The following is an 18,418-nucleotide window of genomic DNA, read 5'->3' on the forward strand; positions in this document are numbered from 1 at the left end:
TATCAAGATTTCCTCCTCAGTGGCCCGACTTTATTGGCTCTGAATGCAATTGTGTGTGCAAATGTGTGCATATGTGTGCCAGTTTCTGCTCGTGTATTAACTATATGTAGAGGTTGGCAGGAGGATTATGTCATCCTTCGGCTTATCTCCATCAACATGACTGATTATGCTGTCAGCGATGGTCGTGGCCTAGTTCTGAAAGACAGCCTCGTTTGCTCTGGCTCGGAGCCACCAGACCTTGTAAATACTACTGATGCACTTTTATCTGCCGACGAGTAATACCTCATTGTGTTTAATAAGAGCAATAAAGCTGCAGTTTGGTTAATGAAAGAGGTACAGGGGGCTTTTTCCTGTTGCCGCTGCCTCTGAGAAACCGTATAGCCTGCGGTTCACCTTAACACTTGCATAATTTGCATATAGATGAGGATCATATCACATTATTGCAAGAAGGGGGGTATATTAATAATGGGGTTGTTGAACAGGATACGGTGCTGTACAGACTTGTGTAGATGCTGAAACAGGTGGAACACAGAGCGCTGGCTGGTCCCTGCCTCCCCGAAGCCATGTCGTGCCACATCTTTTACCTGCTCTCCATCAGACATACTTTCTCTATCGTTTCTACATTTTTCGAAGGATTGTAAAGATCCGCTGGCACAGCCCCGAGTGGGCCTTCAAGCTAGCTGGGATTTTTGAATTAGGCTACTCCCCGCAAATTGAACACAAAAACACCACAGGGGTGCAAAATTGCTTGACCTCCTGATCCCCTCCTATCTGGTCCTGCTAGTCCTCACCGCTGTCCATCTATTACAGGTATGTCATGCTGTAAAATTGATTTCGCTCGCTCAGTGGGTGTGACATGGCCATCCCAAGGCCCCCTCTCTCTCACTCGCACTGACGAACGTATAAATACGGCTGTAGTTTCTTGATCAGTATTTTTAAAAACGTCAATAAAGAAGACAAAAAAACGATGGGTTTTCTGGATAAATTCTGCATCAAAATGCATTTTTTTGATTGATTGATTGATATAATTTTATTTGTCCTGCATGGAGATTTGTCTTCACTGACAGTACATTACACATCTTCAACGACAACGGACACTACATACACATCAACAAACAAAAAAAAAGAGATATACATAGCAACAATAACAACAAAGACAACTTATATGACAGCACAATAGCGGACAGACAGATCAGCGGGGCCTGCTGTTCAAGGCAGCTATGGCTGCTGCAGGGATCAGGCTTTTCCCCAGCCAAGCCCTCCTGGGGCTTGATTACTTATTTTGTTCAGCTAAGCAGTTGGTCTACCTGATATTTTTCAGCTGTTGGCCTCCAAACTGGCGGCTGCACCAGAAGACAACATGACTTGTTGGTTCTGTCTTTTCAAAAAGAGGCTAAGAGGCTCTGGAAGTTTTTCTCTTGTAATGGTAAGTTACCAGATGATGAGCGTATTTAGCACTATAGCCTACAACCGACATGTTCCAGCTTACCTTAGTGGTACAGTGTTGTTAGCTAACATTAACTAGTTTGCTCCAGGATCAGTTTGCAGATCTGCAACCAGAATATTGCATATTCACTGGTATAAAACCAAAGACAGATGTTTGATGTCAAATATATTACTTATTTAACCCAGCAGTTGGGCTACTTGTTATTTTTCCACGGTTAGCCATGTCACCTGGCGGCCGCACCAGAAGACGACAGAACTTGTTGGTTCGTTCTTTTCATAAAGAACTAAAAGGCCCTGATAGTGTTAACCTGGCAACGGTAAGTTAAGTGTTGCTACAGGATGGGAGGATCTCAAAAAATGTATTTCCTTCAGATTTTTTCAGTCAGAGATGTCAGTAGGTTGTTCACAATCATTAGAGGTTGTGCCAAGTACATTTTAAATAGTTTATATACTGAAGTCCCTGCAAACCCACAGTCCAGCCAACCAGGTATTTTCACTGTAGACATATTGACATGTCACGTTGAGACACAGCTGTAAATAATGAAATTAATGATGGCTGAGTCCCAGTTAGCTGCTTCTGTGTCAGCTCACTGTCACACCCATCACTAAGGTAATCAAAAACACCTCGGTTATTCTTACTCTGAGACAAGACAAAATATGTGCTGTGTACAAACTGCTTTATCCACAGCTCCCTCACTCTCCTGTTAGCTTTGTTTTCACCTGGCAAGACAAATTACACCTTAGATGCCTTAGATTGGTGACATGATGTGATTCCCAACTTAAACCTGACTAGAGGTCTAATCAGCAGTGTAACTGAAAACAACTTTGTGCGTCTGAAGAGCCTCGAATAGATCCAGACATTGCTGATTACCTCTTTTGTGTAGTGCAGCAGAGATTAACGCTGGAATACCTGGAAATAAATGAGCTTTTGTGCACTTTTGTCTCACAGTCAACAGGTTTTTTGAATGGTTTTTGGTTAGACAGCTGAAATACGATATGTGGTTAACGCAAGCTTTGTTTGTTTTACAAGGTAAAAAAAGGTGGTTGCTAACAGGTGGCTGAATGAGATGACAGAAGTGGTCGGGGACATGAAACACTTATCTACTCTGTCTTCACGGGTGGACTTAGATTGGTTCGTTTATAGTTAAGTGTGTATAGTTTTGTATAGTCAGAATCTTACTCAAGTTTAATCATATGACCAGGATGTAGTTTGTTTATAGCATGACTATTATTGACCCGGGAACTAGCACCGCTCCAATTCCAATATCCATTTGACAAATCCCAGAGACTTGTTGTCCAGGCTACCAGGGCGGTTAGTACGCAAAAATACGTCATTACCCCAGCACTCTGTTATGTGACTGTGTATGATATCAGCTTTGCAATCACCAAATATAGTGTAACATAAAACATTTTTTACAATTCTAAATATTTAAATACAAAGATTGAATGAAATTTGTGAATTAAACGAGAAGGGGAGACATCACAATGTAGTCTTATATCAAGAAATATTCAGTATTGAATCAATACTTAACACCAACACCATGTAACCTTTGTAGAAAGAATTGTTGAGTCTCTTTCAATCCATCCATCCATCCATCCATCCATCATCTGTATATCCAAAGTGATAGAGTCAATCCATGCTAAAAAACAAAAGAAAGAAAGAAAAGGAAGTCAAATAATTAAATACCAACTGAAATCAAATACCAAATCAGGTATTGGCCATCGGGACCTGACCGGAACCTTAACCAGAAGCATTGACGGTCTGGGAATGAGGCTTAGCAATCAACTATCAACCACTGTATGCTCCTCGAGAATTACTTTTATAGTTAAATAGCCTTTCTTTAATTAAAACATCACATCAGCCCTGCATGTTCTGTCCCATAGTGACCCACCTGTCCATGATAACCAAGCACATTCTAACATTTGTAACCGTGAAGTTGTTTTTTCTTTTCAGTTCTCTTCCATTTTCGAGACTGCATCAGTAGGTGGCACGATGTTAAAGCAATAATCTCACCATTTAAACAGAGAAGCAGATGAAAACAAAGTCATCAAGACTACTGTGTAATGTAATAGTAATATTCTACTCTTGGCCCCGCCCATCGCGCTGTCGTCACGCTCCGGGCAGCCAGTGAGGCGGAGGGAGAGTGTGTGTGCTTGTGTGTGTGTGTGTGTGTGTGTGTGTGTGAGGCGGGGGGTGATGGAGGGAGGAGGATGAAGAGGAGGAGGAAGGGGGGGTGTTTCACGGCGGAGAGCCAGGCAGCAGCGTCGCAGCAGCAGCAGCAGCGCTACAACACGAGCGGCTCCCGGGCTTTGTTTTGTGGATGTGAATGAGCTCCATCACCTGCTTCAGAAATGTGGACGGATATAAGGACGCTGCTACTTTTCCACTCGGTCGTCCTCAGCCTTCATTTCTCGGAGGGTCAGTAGTGTTTGTTTTCTCTTGCTTCGCGCGTGAGACGGTAGTGAAACGAAATATATGATGTGTGTGTGTGTATTTGTGGAGGTGAGAGCTGCCGGTGCTGGAAACAAAAAGAAAAAAGAAGACAAAAGAAGACTTTCCTCTCACTGAATGTAAACGTGTGTTAGCTAGGTGGTTAACCGCCGTGTGGGGACTGAGTGTGGGAGAAGCCAGCCAGCCTCTCTCTGTGTCTGTCATGTGTCTCATCCATACTGCATCAGAGGTAGTATAGTAACGTCAGCCCACACTGAATCTTTGTCTTCACATTGTGGAGAATAATGTCCGGGGCCTCCTCCTCCTCCTCCACCTCCTCTGCTGCTGCTCCCACAACACTTTTCTGACCATCTCGTTTTAAAGTCGACCAATAACTGAAAAAGAAAAAAAAGCACAAACCATGACGCTCACAGCGCCTCGGCCAATTGACCCGAATGAACGCTGAATATCAATGAGGCATTCATTTGCAAATGACAGTTGAACTACAAGCGGGTTACTGCTCCTCAGCTGTGTGTACTGATCCATCTGGACGCTCCTCTCTCTCTCTCTGTCTCTCTCTCTCTCATCCCCCCTCTTGTTTTTGTTTATGTCTCTCCAGCAACGGATGAGTGTGAGGATGGACAGTTTCAGTGCAACAACAAAAGGTGTATACCGACCATCTGGAGGTGCGACGACGATGACGACTGCTCGGACAACAGTGATGAAGAAAACTGTCGTAAGTGTTCAAATCAGTGTTTGGGGGGCGGAAGTCTGAGACAAGCACGATCTGTGAACTGTGAAAAAGACGCGATGGGTGAAGTGTTATGCAAGTGTCATGATGAAGAGGAAACGAGCTGTTTGGACGAGTATCAGCATGGCTCAAAATGATGAAAAAAACCATTAGTAGGTCACTACAACTCCTCCCTTCTCATTCTTCCCACCCGCTCAGAACAATGTGTGAAAATGTGCACTAAACCATGAAATCAACCTTTTGTAGTCTTATTATCTTAGATAGTTTTTTTTTTTTTTTTTTTTATGCATTGAAAATGTTAGAAAAGTCAAGGGATAAGTTCATCCAAATTGAAAATCAGCCATTAGTTGTTCCCACACATGCCGATGGAAAGGTCAGGTGAGGTTTTATCGTCCACAAAACATTTCTGAGGCTTCACAGCGAAACGGCGTTCTGCTGAACATCTTCAGCAGCTGGGGAATTGTTTTAAAACCTAAAAAAACAACGGGTTGAAAACGTGAAATGGCTCTGGCCACCTTGTTCGGCAGAAGCCCAGAATTCCCCAAATTGTTTTGACACAACGTTTTTAACCCTTTAGTTTAAAGCAGAAATCTTCGCTGTAGCTGCCAAGCTGAGAGTGTTCATGCCCGCGGAGTGGATGCACAAGCTTGACCCCAAGTCAGCGTTGTGAATAACATCTTTTAAATCAGTTTGGCTTACAGCGGACGAGCTGTACAGTGTGGTCTCGGTTAGTTATTTGGTTGTTTCTTTAAACATATCCCTGTCAGTTGTTTAGGAGAATTCTCCAATGCTGTTTTGCTGTGAAGCTACACAACTTCGCCTGACTTTCCATTGGCATGTGTTAGAGTAGTCAGTGGCCAATTTCATTTTTGGCTGAACTAATTAGATTTATACCATTGATATTATCAAGAGACAGTACTGCGACTGCTCCATCAGCTGTCTGTTAGAGCTTGACGTAATGGCCTGCTCCTAACTGGAAAGTGTAGAGAAGCTCCTCTGTCTTAATGAGCTGCAGCGGAAAAATGCACCCATATCTCCCTCAGGTCTCTGTCCTCTCATAACTTCTTATTATTTTTTATGGTGGATTTGCTATTCTATTAGCGTTTTAGTGGCTTCATTTTTAGGGAGAGATAAAAGCTTCCAGAGTTTACGAAGAGGCACAAATAAAACCATGTTCTGGCTGGGGATTAGGCATATATGTGTGTGTGTGTGTGTGTGTGTGTGTGTGTGTGTGTGTGTGTGTGTGTGTGTGCGCGTGTGTGCCCCAGGGCCGGAGTGTGTGCAGGTGATTTCATCCCTGCTACACCTAAATATAGCAAGCTCAACAAGCATGTTTTTCTTAAAAAAAAAAAAAGAAAGAAACAAGGGTTGATTTGGTGGAACCATTTTCCAATCATCTTCAAATAAAAAGCTGTCCAGCTGAGAGACAGATTGCGTGGTGCATCGGTCTGGTGCATAGAGCTCTGACAGGTATCTCGGATGTGTTGTTCTGTGCGGAAATAATAGAATTCCAGTTTTCTTTCTGACTGCGAGCCAGTGGCCTATATTCTGGAAGAATGCTTGCGCTGAAACCAGTGAAGTTGTGCCAAAGCTGAATCCAAGCCCCGCATGTTTGCCGTGCAGCTATGTTCTTTTGTGTCTGGGTTAATTGTGGCTCGGGAGGAATTCTTGCACCTCCCCGCACATGGATGCATATATACATGCTCTCTGTTTCTCCTCGTACCTCTCTCTGTCTGTGTTTTCTCTCTACCAAAAACTCCCACACACGCAGACCTGTTGTATACAACCACCTCACGGCTGCTCTGTGCGCTAGTGTGGAGGTGTTGCCATTGTTGCCCCGTCTCTCTGAGGCCAGCAGGAAGAGTCCTCGGGCGTGCCAAGCAAAGGCGGTCATTGGGAGCATCTTTGCTGCTGAAACATTCATGTGTCATTGCTTCACACACTCACACACACCAACCTGTGATGTTTGGAAGAAATCATTACCGTGTCAGGCTTTATTTCAACAGTAATTATTTTATGAATGAAAGGGGAAATTGTCAGAGAGGGTTTTATTACATCAAGCTGCGCTTCTGACACATTTAGGTTCTGAGTGGAAACACTCCTGCTGAACACCCACTACTGTCAAGCCACCAGTTGAGGATTATGACAGTCCAGCGTTACTTGCCATTATATTAGAGAGTGGCCTTCACCGTGCGTCCATTTCCTGGCATTTCTGGCTCTATCTGCGTGGGCAGGCGGATGAGGCTGCTTGGCCTTCGCGGCAGAGTAAGACTCTCGCTCGGGATATTAGTCCAGGTTTTATCCTGTTTGATTTAGAGGAGAGGCTCTCTTGCTGCAACTCTGGCAATATTTAATTAATGTGTTACTATTAAAATCATTCTCATGGGTCACCTCCGTAAACTCCTTTTTCTGTTTCTCCATCTGAGGAGGATAAAAGACGCAGGGACGGGCAGCGTAGTGCGGTGAAGTGTAAACCTGTACAACATATGCTGCACAGGGGGAGAGTGCGGTGAGGATTTAGGTTTGTACACACAGCAAATCCCGTGCAGGAATTACACAGTTAGCTTCTTGTTGACTACGAAGTGGCTGCATTTTTGAATTAAGTTTCTGAGAGGCTGAACGGATGGTTTCACTTTTTATTCACAATGCATTATTTTGCTACACAATGCCAAGCCCAGGAATCCAGTGACTGAATGTGTGCAACAGACCATGCTTATGAAATATGCTGACAGGAAGAAACCTTTGCCGCAGCTGCTTATTTGTCATGCCAGTGTCACCTTATTTCCGACCTGACTGGGCGCTTGTCGCTGAACCTCTCCGAGCAGGTGCAAAACACGGGTATTGCTCGTACTAGTAACACACCATTTATGCACCACGATCCTCCTCCATCCTTCACCCTGTTCCCGTTAACCCCATCCCCCACCAGCCCACCCCCAGACTGCACTCCCATCACCATCCCCATCCCCCATCATCCAAACTCTATTCCCCACTGACCAGTCACTCGCTGCATGCACCCATACATTCATACATGCATAATTGCTCTCACGAGCATGCATGGACACAAGTGTGGACCAAATGCATGTAAGCATAAATACATGCATAATGGGCATGAATGCACAACGGTGAACTTTTTCTGACAAATGATTGAAAAGTTGAAAGGGGAAAAGTAGCTCTCGGTTTTGTTTACTGGTTGCATAACATTCGCGGGGAGGATGAGATGCAGAGCCACCCTGCCTGCCGCCTTGTCTGGAGTCGACAGCAGCTGAGGCGACAAAAGAATTCCGCCTTGAATTCTCAGAGTCTTTTGCTAGAGATTTGTGCCAACTCTGACATGGAGCTGCTGTTTAATCCTCATCCTGATTATAGCGGCATATCACCCAGCTCGCATCTATCAGCATTACCCTCAAAGTTCAGCCTGTCCGCTTGACTCTCCTCTTCATGCCTGGATATGATAACAATCCATTTCATCCGTGTTCATGAATTTAACATCCATACCTGCGGGGAGGCAATTCGCTTCGCCACATCGAGCTCAAAGTGTTCTTTTGTTTTCCTCTGTGATGCTGAGTCAGCAGAGCCTCCTCGCTTTGTGTTCTTTTACCTAATAAATCCGCACAACTCCTTCAGAGGCGGAATTCGCTTTTGAAACTGCTGGCGCTCCTCCACACCTCCTGTAGTCATTGTTAATTTCTTTAGTCCAAAGCCTTTCAGTGGATGCAGCCTCCTCTGCTTCAGTGTTATAACCAAAACCCTGCCAACTCACAATACCTTAGAAATGCAAATAGTATCCCTGCTCCCTCGGTTAATGCTTATTTAATGCTTCATTCAACAGTGTTCAGACCTCTGCTGCTTTTTACTCAACTTACAATCTGACACTAGTTGAAGAAAGAGTAAAACCAGTGTGCATGTATCTTTTATGTATGTCTTACATGGTCTGTAAATTTTGGATTTTCTCTTCTTCCTTGCGCTGTCTGTACATGTAGATAACCTATTAGACCTTTTTTCCCCTCAAATCATAGTGTTGCTTTTCTATAGAGCTTCTCGCTGTGAGGCCATGGAATGGATGGATTTGCACTTAAACATCATGCTTTTCTGGTCCTCTAAGCACTCAAAGCTTTTAACTACACATGCAACATTCACACGTCCAAACGCACATTCGCGCCCTGATGGCAGAGGCAGCCAGGCAAGGCGATGACCTTCTCATCAGGAGCCATACAGTGCTTTCTAACCAAAGCGCCTCATGATGTTCACACCAATGGAATAGCCATCAGGGGCAGTCTGGGGCTCAGTAACTTGCCCAAACACAAGGTATCAAACCTCTGACCTTCTGATTCAGGGACGACCGGCTCTGTCTCCTAAGCTGCAGCCGCACCTTGGTGTCTTTCAGTGGGCATAACCGATTCATGTTTACTGAAACACGCAATAGCCTTTCTGAGTGCTTTCACATCTCATGACAATGGTCACCATTGCTTGCTGACTTTAGCGTAAAATGCTGCTGTTTCTGCTTTAAAATGCTTCAGGTACAATGACAGAAAATAGAAAATCAAGCCTTTCAATGGTACCTGAAAGCAAGTGGGCCTGTCATTATGGGATTTGATTTCATGCTTATCTGTTGCTTTGCTGTCAGAAATCTCTTCTAGATTTCTATAAAGCCCCCCTGTGTGACCTGCATTTTTCTGTTCAAACATATCTATTAGGACCTGATTTAGCCCCTGTAGTATTTACATTATAGCTACTATGTCTGTATCAGCCATGTCTTCTCTTTTCTTCTCTTCTCTTAAAAAACTAAATATTGAGCTGACATTGAATATTGCTGCAGCATCGAGACTCTGTTTCCTTAGGTGCTCACGGGTGAGTGGAGCACAAACACTTCCAGTCAACTCACTTTTTGAGTACTGGCTGTATGGGTCTGCTTTCATTGCTCTGGCAAGTTGTTCTTCTCCTTCTTGTGTGGACACGACCCAGCCAAGCCAGTTGACAGCAGTATTTTCTAAAATGTGAGGTAATTTAATGTAAGTTTGGCTGCCTGCTGAGATCTGTAAGTGCAGAAGAACAATATAGTAACACGCCATGTTGTGCTCTCTTAGGAAAAGGGAGAGACTCATCTTCTTCTTGTGTTTTTGATTTATCAGTGTTGAAAACAAGTCTTGGTTTGTGAGCATGCATTTCCCCCCGCAGTCTTTGCCTCTACTTGTCTTTGTTGTGTGAAGACATGTGTTTGACAGCAGGAAAGTGAGCGGTTGTTGATGATGTGGAAAAACAAAGAGAGTGGGATAAGAAAAGGAAAGTGGAGTTGTATTGATAGAAAGTAGGGAAAGAAATAATTCTGACCTGCAGGGTGAGTCGGCGAGGTTGTTTGTGCTCCTATCAAATTCTCTCCGTAATCTCCACTTCTGTTGACAACTGTACACAGTGTGGAGGGGATTATGCCTTTATCTCTCCACGCAATGATGCTTGTTTTCCACTGGGTCTGTGGTCAATTTATGTCTTGTTAACTCTCCCCATTGCAGTTCACATAATCATGATAGAGCCTTAATTAATGCACCAATTTTTAATAGCCCGGATAAAGCAAACTTTCTATGGAAAGACTTGTTGAATTTATTTATTATCTATACCTTTGATCTTTTTCATTCATGAGCAAGTAGCTCTCAAAGTTTGAGTTCATTATGAGAATATCATGGACTTGTTTAACTGAACTGAAATTTAAATTCTCTCTTTTTTCTATGAATAAATGTAAAGTATAATGATACTGCAGCTATTGCACACAAAAGACAATAACACCATTATTAGACATGTCTGTGGAAACAACCTCGAAGCTTCAGTGGTCCTCTATTGATTTGTTTTGGAAGAGAATTTTCTCTGCACAGACTTGAGAAATTGAACTTTGAACTGAATTTCTATCTTAGTTGTTTAATGTTGAATTGCTGAAGGGTCTTTCTTTTCTTTTTTTCGTCCAACATTTGAATAAATTTTTTGGGTGAACATTATTTGAACTTTCCCAGGCCTAACCTGCTGAAAAGACAAAAGGATAAAATCAAGCTGTTGTAAAATACCCCTTCTTTTAAAGAATTCGAACATGTAAATGACATTGGTTAGGTCATCAAGACAACAGACTGATGATCTTTACAAATCCAGCCGTGGAATACTAACAGTGGCATAGCTTCCAGTCTTGGAAAAAAAAAGTTTAGATAGATAATAGATAATACAATCGTGGCTTTAAAATAAAAAATCAAATTGAATCAAGGATTTAGAGACACCTATAAAATCAGATTAATGACCCATATGACATAGCTGGAGAACACTAGCAGAAGGCGTGTACCTTGTGGAGCAGCAGCGCCAGCAGCAGAGTTGCAGGAGTCAACAGCAGAAGTGTTAAACCCAATGCTAACCGGGAACCTGATAATGTTAATGAGGGAAAAGGAGTTGGTTACTTCAATGAGAAGTTAGAGGTGTGCAGCCTGTTAACTGCAGCTCTACATCTAACTTCTTCATGTTCCATTGCAACCCTATTGCTGTTTTTTGCTCGTCTTTCAAAGAAATATACTCCACATTTCTGATGCTATCACAGCATATACACGAACTTCTAGGGGAGCAACCATTGTTGTTTTCAAACAAACAATCTCCTCACTTGCTGGTTGTCACACCTAAACCATGTCCTAACTGCCAGTAGTTCCTCATAGGACAGTGACTGGTCCAGATCCCTCAGATTTGGCCACAAATGCATAGATTGAAGCTTAGCTTAGATTGATTCACGTCACATGATCTTGTGAATTCAGCTTCCTCACAAGTTAACACAAAATGTCAGTTTGTGTATATGGAGTTACGTATTCTGCTTAAATGTTTGTATCTTTCTCATAAAGTGGAGGCCATCAGGCTATGGCTACTTTCCGACCAAATAAATAGTCAAACTACACAATTAGCAATTATTAGCAAAAATTACATTTAATTTAAGTTTTTTCTTTAAACAAGATACACAGCACAAATAGGTGCCTAATAAAAACATGCGGAAATCTTTTTACCTTTACCCATCAAGCATTTTATGCAGTTAGACACATATATGTCCAGTAGTTAATAAAGTATTCATGAGGTTTTAAATCAGCTTTCAATCTGACCACTAGACAGTGACTAAACATTTTCTCCCATGATGCATTTAGTGCTTATTGCATCTATTGGCATCAGATGCTGGAAAACTCTCAGAGGCCATCGCTCTGATACAGTCCAAGTCTAGTCCCTATCCACATGTGTGTCTGTGCGTGCAGCTGTGTTCGTGTCTGTTGAATTGGTCGCTGGCCCTACTGGCCTACTGCCCTGTGTCTGCATGTCTGAAAGCCGGCTCGCCAAAGTGATCATTAAGAAGTCTGCAATTGAGCTATTATCTCAGATTACTGCGTGTCGCTAAGCAAAGATTCTGAGAGAGAGAGGGAGAGGATGAGCCAGAGAGACGGGAGAGGGGAGGGGGAGATTAATGTGGGGGTATAAAACATCACTCAGCCACAGCCTCTTGCCCTCATTGGTCATTTATTTATTCACCACTCTCATCATTTTTAACATTAGACTTCTAAGAAATTATATGTTTGTTTCAAAGTAAAAAAAGTAGAAATTTCTCTAGGGGGACTCTGAGAAGTGTGTCTTGCTTCATGAAAAATGCTGTTTTAGTTTTTTTGAATCATTGAAATACTGCTGTGGTATAAAACAACAGCATAAACTGTAGTCTGTGCAGCACAGGGATTTAAACTGAATAATCTATGTGAATTCAACGCTGGGTTCCTGCCTTAAACTTTAACTGATTTTGATTCAACTTCTTTGTACCTTTACTTGAATCGTTTTAAAGTTGCCCTGAAACCAACAGATTTCAAGATGTTGTGTTATGTGCGTCAATACTAAGTGGGTGACTCATGTTTCCCCTTTTATAGTCCTTGTTTGCAGATTTAGAGCTTCCATGATGGTCAATTAACACTGCAAAGTGAGTTACTCCAACAGAACTACAGGGTGCTTACACGTACACATGCAACGTTCTGCTTTAAAAAATGTCACAATTAGGCTTTCCTATGTTTTATTAAGTTGTGTATCTAACTAATCCCAAAGGTTTCTAACATTGTTCAAACCCAGAGAAATCCAGGATTTTATGCAATTTGGGCACCTGTTGCTACATTTCCTGGTTAAACACCAGATGATGCATCATATGCACTGGTGGACTCAAGCGAGGGGGCAGGCAATTGACGTCTTTGGTGCCTCCATATTAAAAAAACACTGCAAAAGTGGCCTCTTTGATGCCCCTATGGTAGATAAAACAGGAAGTGCTCTCTACTGTGCCCTTTCTGTCAAATAGTTAATAGCTCCCCATGTGTTTTATTGCATAGTTGCAGTTGTTACAATCTCATAATACATTCTTTTTATCTTAACCAAGGTTTGTAACTATTTCACTATCACAACTTTCTGTGTGCTGGTGCCCCAGCTCCCTGCCCCTCAAACATCCTGAGTCCACCACTAGTACATTACCTTGTCAGTTCAATTCAGCCTGAGACAAGTCAGATAGATTTCCTTTTATCTGCAATGGTGGTTGTTTAAAAATTAAGACAACAACAACTCCCATGATCCTACACTGCTCATGTCTTTTGTTTTGTTTTGATTGAGAAACCCCTTGTGCAGGAATTGCATACTGTGCAGTTAAAACACAACAGTAAATGTCAAGTAAAAGATAAAAGATGCAGACATAGAGCAGGAAATTCATTCAAATATTCACACCAGTTGACAGTTGTAAATGTATAAGAATGAAGAGAGTCTCTGTACGCATCTGGCAAAATGTTACCTCGATGAGTTATGAACTGAGCTGAAAATCCAACCATGAAAATGTAACATTGGACGCTGCTACTCGTTGCTAAAATTTTTGTCACAGCGATTCAGCAGTGGCAGTGAAATGAACCCAGGTTGCCTTGAAAATCGATAAGACACATGCTGGATGTTTGAGGGAGGCTGCCTGCTCTGCGAACCCAGGCCGCGGGGCCAGAGGCACCCAGGCAGACAGCGCCTTTCATCCAAAATCACTGTCAGGAAAAAAACAGAGCCACAAGGGAGGATGCTGGCACACATCGCAAGAACTGTGGCCCTTTGCAACTTGTGACTCATTTCCGTGAAAAATGCCACTTCATGTGACTCAACAAGCATGCCAGTGAATCTTTTCTGACAGCTTGGGGGATGCTGGGATTGGCCGAATGCGGCTGCGAGTCTCACTTTATTTTGATTTATCCGTTCTTGGATGAGTACACACACTCATCATCACAGACCTACACAGGACATTATGCCACTCTGAAGTCCAGCCAGGGTAACAGAGAGCGTCAGCAGCGAGTGTGGTAGTGAATTGAAATGATGAGCAAATGGCTGTGACACAGCAACTAAAGCCCCCAGTCTCTTCCCTTTTTTATTGATGATTCAGTGTAGCTGGATGAATTATGAGTGTCACCCTCATTCACAGAAGTAGCAACAAAGGACTCCTCTTGCTCCTCTTCTATGCAGTGACTCATTACATTGCCACCATCACAATGTTCAAGCTTTGCATGAAAGCTGTCACTGCCTGAAAATCATTCGGCCTGTCTGCATGTCTCTACCATCATCGCACCTGTAAAACCCCTTGTGCCCGGCCAGAAATGTTCTGCTGCCAATGCATTGCTTACAAAAGTTCATGAGGGTATGAAGACAGAGGAGATTAGACAGTAAACAACTAGATGCAGTTACAGTTAGGGCCGGGAGATGCAATAATTCTGTTATTCAATACTATTATAACTACTGGTTATTTTCACTTGCAGTTGAGCAATTCTAATTATTGTCTTTGGCAAGTGGTTAAACATTAAGTCTGTGAAAATGTATGCATTGTCCAACCAACACTCGAACACCCTGAAAATATTTTAATTCTAATAGCCATATTTCCATCAAATCACTGCAAATATTAACAACCTTTCCAGAAAATTGACAAAAGAAATTTCAAATGAATGCACCACCAACTGTTAAGTAACAGTTGGTGGTGCTAATTCTCCAGCTGGGTGCCATTCATCTGCTGCAGATGACGACACAGTGAGATGATGTGAGTAACAGAGTGCAGGTCAAAACTCACAAAATGAAGCTTTGTGTTGGTTAATGCAGGACACGGAAGCTGTACGCCCAGCTGCAATCAGATGACAGCCTGTCGACTGGACTACTGTTACCAATTGGTCACACACCTGCTTGTAAGCTTGCACCACCACCTAGCCTCCACCTTTTTGGTTAGAGTCCTATCAGGGCTCAAGGTTAAAAAACAGCATTCACTGTGTTGCTTAGGGCTCACTCCTATATACATTGGAGAGTTTTCTGCATTGTGTAAGCCCTGTTTTGTCTTAGCATGCTGCTTGGTCAGTTCAGGGAGTGCCTAAAGCCTGAGCCATCAGTGCCAAGCATAACTGTATTTCCATTTGCTGCAGACAATGGCAAACCTATGACGAGAGTGTTCCTGACTGACATAATGGAAAATGTGGAAAACAATGCAGAGAACATGATGGAAATATGACATCTTTGCTTGTGTCATGTATTAATTTAAGGAGACCCTTACAGTCTCATCATGGCTCCACACAGATCTGATGTATTCATGCATGGCAACTTTTAGTCTCTTCTGTGGAGTTAGGGCTCAAGTAAAAAAAATGATGTCACAATGTTTATGATTCATTCATAAAGTCTGTTTCAATGACACTCTCCTCCCCCAGCTAAGCATAAAAACGGCAATGTTTATTTTAAAAAAAATGTAAATGCAAAAATTGACAATAAGCATAAAGATGGTGGGAAAGAAATTTACCTAATGACACAAAATGGGGAAAAGCAGCAAATCATCACTTTCTGGAAGGTGGAGACCTCAAATATTTGACATTATTCTTGTAAAATTGTTATTACTATTGCTGTTATTGATGAAAAAACTGATACATTTTCTTGAGAAATATCTCAACTAATTGATTTATGTCGACTACCTGCGTTGGTATCATTACGCTCACAACATTCTCATATCATAACATAACATAAGTTATCAGTTTACAGTTCTAACAAAAATCAGTTGAGGTTTACCAATCCCTAATGACACATCACATTTAGTGCAAAATTCAGGGGAATGAGGAATTTGCTCTTAACATTATTAATAGTAAATATCATGAACATACTGTATTAATAAGAGATAATACTGAGCATTGAGGTTAGAGTAGTTCTTTGTTTGACATGACCTCTGCCTAATTTCATGGAAAACCCAATTACATACACGTAGACGGGAATGATCACCCCGGGTCCTTCTGGTGCTTCCATTTCCTCTGTGATTGTGCAGACTTACTGCAAATTTAAATTTAAATACTCATTACGTTAAGTCACTCTTTATTTGTTTCCTAGCATCTCTTCCCTGTCGAGGTGTGATTAGCATCTCTTCCCTGTCGAGGTGTGATTTGTGATGCGGTTTCTACACAAATGCAGACTTTATGAGCTAAACCGAGGGTTTAATGGAGATTTAATAGTGTCAAACATTGCATTACCTGAATAATGATAGCAAATAGAAATCGGAATTGGACTAATTTACTCAGCTGTAGGTCTTTAAGTGCGAGAAGCCAGCAAGGACGATCAAATTATGTCCGTGCAAAAGCAGCCTTCCGATTAGTCGAAAGGGCGCTTTTACATAAGCTGATCAAATATGTCAAAGGTCTAGGCGACAGACACTCCGCTCAGTGTAGAACCGTCTGTAGGAAACTGTAACGCAGTGAATGCTGGAATATCACATAACAGACGAAAGTGACCTTCTGTCTGTGTTCAGAGCCTTCCAGTAGAGCAGCAGCAGAGTGTTTTCCAGCAAGTCTTCTGATTTTTTTCCCAGCAAGTCTTCTGAATTTTGTATTTTAAACCAGCAGAGACCATTTGATGTCTCAGTTTTCTTCGAAATGTTCAGTCATACATTTATATTATGCACTCATGAAATGGGTTGTGTAGGATCCTCAGGGAATGGAAATGTTCTGATCAGTCTTTTGTAAAGCTTCGAGAAACCAGCAGAGTTTTGATGGTTTTGATATAAATATGAATGTGCAAAAACCCAATTTGCCGAATGCTCCTAAATGCTGAGGCCGGAACGTGGGTTTGAATTTGGAATGAAATTACTTTTGCCATCATTTTTAACTTTAATCACAGTGTAATATGAAGCTTTTAAAAGATTTTCTGCAGTCCCTTTAAGGAAAAGGCAGATCTCATATCAGGAAAGGTCAGGCCTATTTTAATTTAGAAAGCTTATATTTAAATCATAGGCTATATAAGAAATTAATGCTTATTCAAGATTCATCCTGACTGCATGTGTTAACACCACGGTTGTTGCTCAGTACTTTTGCAGAAGTTTTCTTGAAAATGTGGGGAATATTTGCCGGCAGATGGTTTCTCTGGGCTACCCCTGACCTCATGTGCTGTCCAGGGGAAATATTGTGATCAAAGCTCAGCAGCCAAGCTCCGCCTAGAGATGGATATGTTTTAAATGCATAGCCATCGGCCACTCGCATGCGCACACAATATGTATGCATACAGGCGCTCACAGTCACCGACATAGGCTTCACACTGAAATGAACTCACGGAACAGCTTGATACACAACACAACTGTTTCATTGGTTTGTGTGTACCTATCGTGCTCGGAAAATGATGTAATCCCTTGTGACACGGATCAGCAGAGAAAGGGGAAGAAGAGCGATGGAGAGCTTTGAGAAAAATAAGGAGAGAAGGAGGAGGCGGCGTGGCGACGAGCCAAGGGGGGAGTTGCTGTCGAGTTGGGTGGGGGTTGTGGGGTGGGAGCTGGAATGAAGAGTGCTGCAGTGTCATTGATTTTAGAGTGGTTGTTTTGCAGTGTTATTGTTGTGATGCGGCTCAGATAAAGAGTAGTGAATTAGACAGGCAGCTTATTAGAAGTCACCTGCAGTCTCTCCTTCTCAAAGGTCAAAGTTGAGGATGTGTTTTCTGTTTCACGCCGCCCAATCTGGAGCACATCATGTAACACTGAAAAGAAAGGGAGGCTAGGAGGCCACGAGTAAACACGGCATATAGTCTTACTTGAGCCAGACTACAAAATTGAAACCAATGGCACCTGTTTGGTTTCAATGAAGACAAACAGAGCATCCTTATGGGAGGCTTCAACTCATTGCAGAACATCTGCTCGCCCTATCAGACAGCCAGACTGCTGGGAACACCTGGCATACGTGCAGCTTTCCTGCTCTACTTACAGCGCTGTTTGAAGTGCATTTTCTGTCTTTTTACTATCAGTCAAAATAATGGCAAATCATGCTTACTTTATTAGGTATTGATAATGTATTTACAATTGAGCTGAGAATACGATAATAATATATGATAGAGTACATAAACAAAACAGACAGGCTGCTGTTTATTGTAGGATTATTGCACTAGATTGCATTATGTACAGGGGATGCTTTTGTAGTTTCCACCTCTAAAATCACTAATTACCTGCACCAGGGAGGTTGTGTTTTCATCCATGTCTGTTTGTTTGTTGGTTGGTTGGTTGGTTGGTTTGTCAGTCAGCAGGATTACACAAAAACTACTGAACGGATTTCCATGAAACTTGGATTGCGGATTAGTCTCAGCTCAGAATAGAACTAGTGGTGCGGATCCGGTTAAAGGGATGGATCCAGGAATTCTCACTTTATTTAAAAGGAGACATATGCTCATTTTTCAGGTTCATGATTTTATTTTGGGTTACACGCTATAGTGCTCAAAAACACATCCTTACTGTTGTGTGCTGCAGAGCTGTATTG

The 18,418-nt window shown here is 42.2% G+C and overlaps 1 protein-coding gene across 3 annotated transcripts in view; it reads left to right on the plus strand.

The window, feature by feature from the left end:
* The first annotated feature begins 3,798 nt into the window (after window positions 1–3,798).
* LOC115572764 (low-density lipoprotein receptor-related protein 8) overlaps window positions 3,799–18,418 on the plus strand; it is a 93,389-nt gene continuing 78,769 nt past the window's right edge. For all 3 annotated transcript variants that reach the window (XM_030403196.1, XM_030403199.1, XM_030403197.1), the window contains exons 1-2: window positions 3,799–3,865; window positions 4,497–4,613. In XM_030403196.1, coding sequence (XP_030259056.1) covers window positions 3,799–3,865; window positions 4,497–4,613 — 184 coding nt within the window. The remainder of the gene's footprint in view (window positions 3,866–4,496; window positions 4,614–18,418) is intronic.

This window comes from Sparus aurata, chromosome 21, assembly GCF_900880675.1.
Source record: "Sparus aurata chromosome 21, fSpaAur1.1, whole genome shotgun sequence".
In the NCBI taxonomy this organism is placed as follows: domain Eukaryota; kingdom Metazoa; phylum Chordata; class Actinopteri; order Spariformes; family Sparidae; genus Sparus; species Sparus aurata.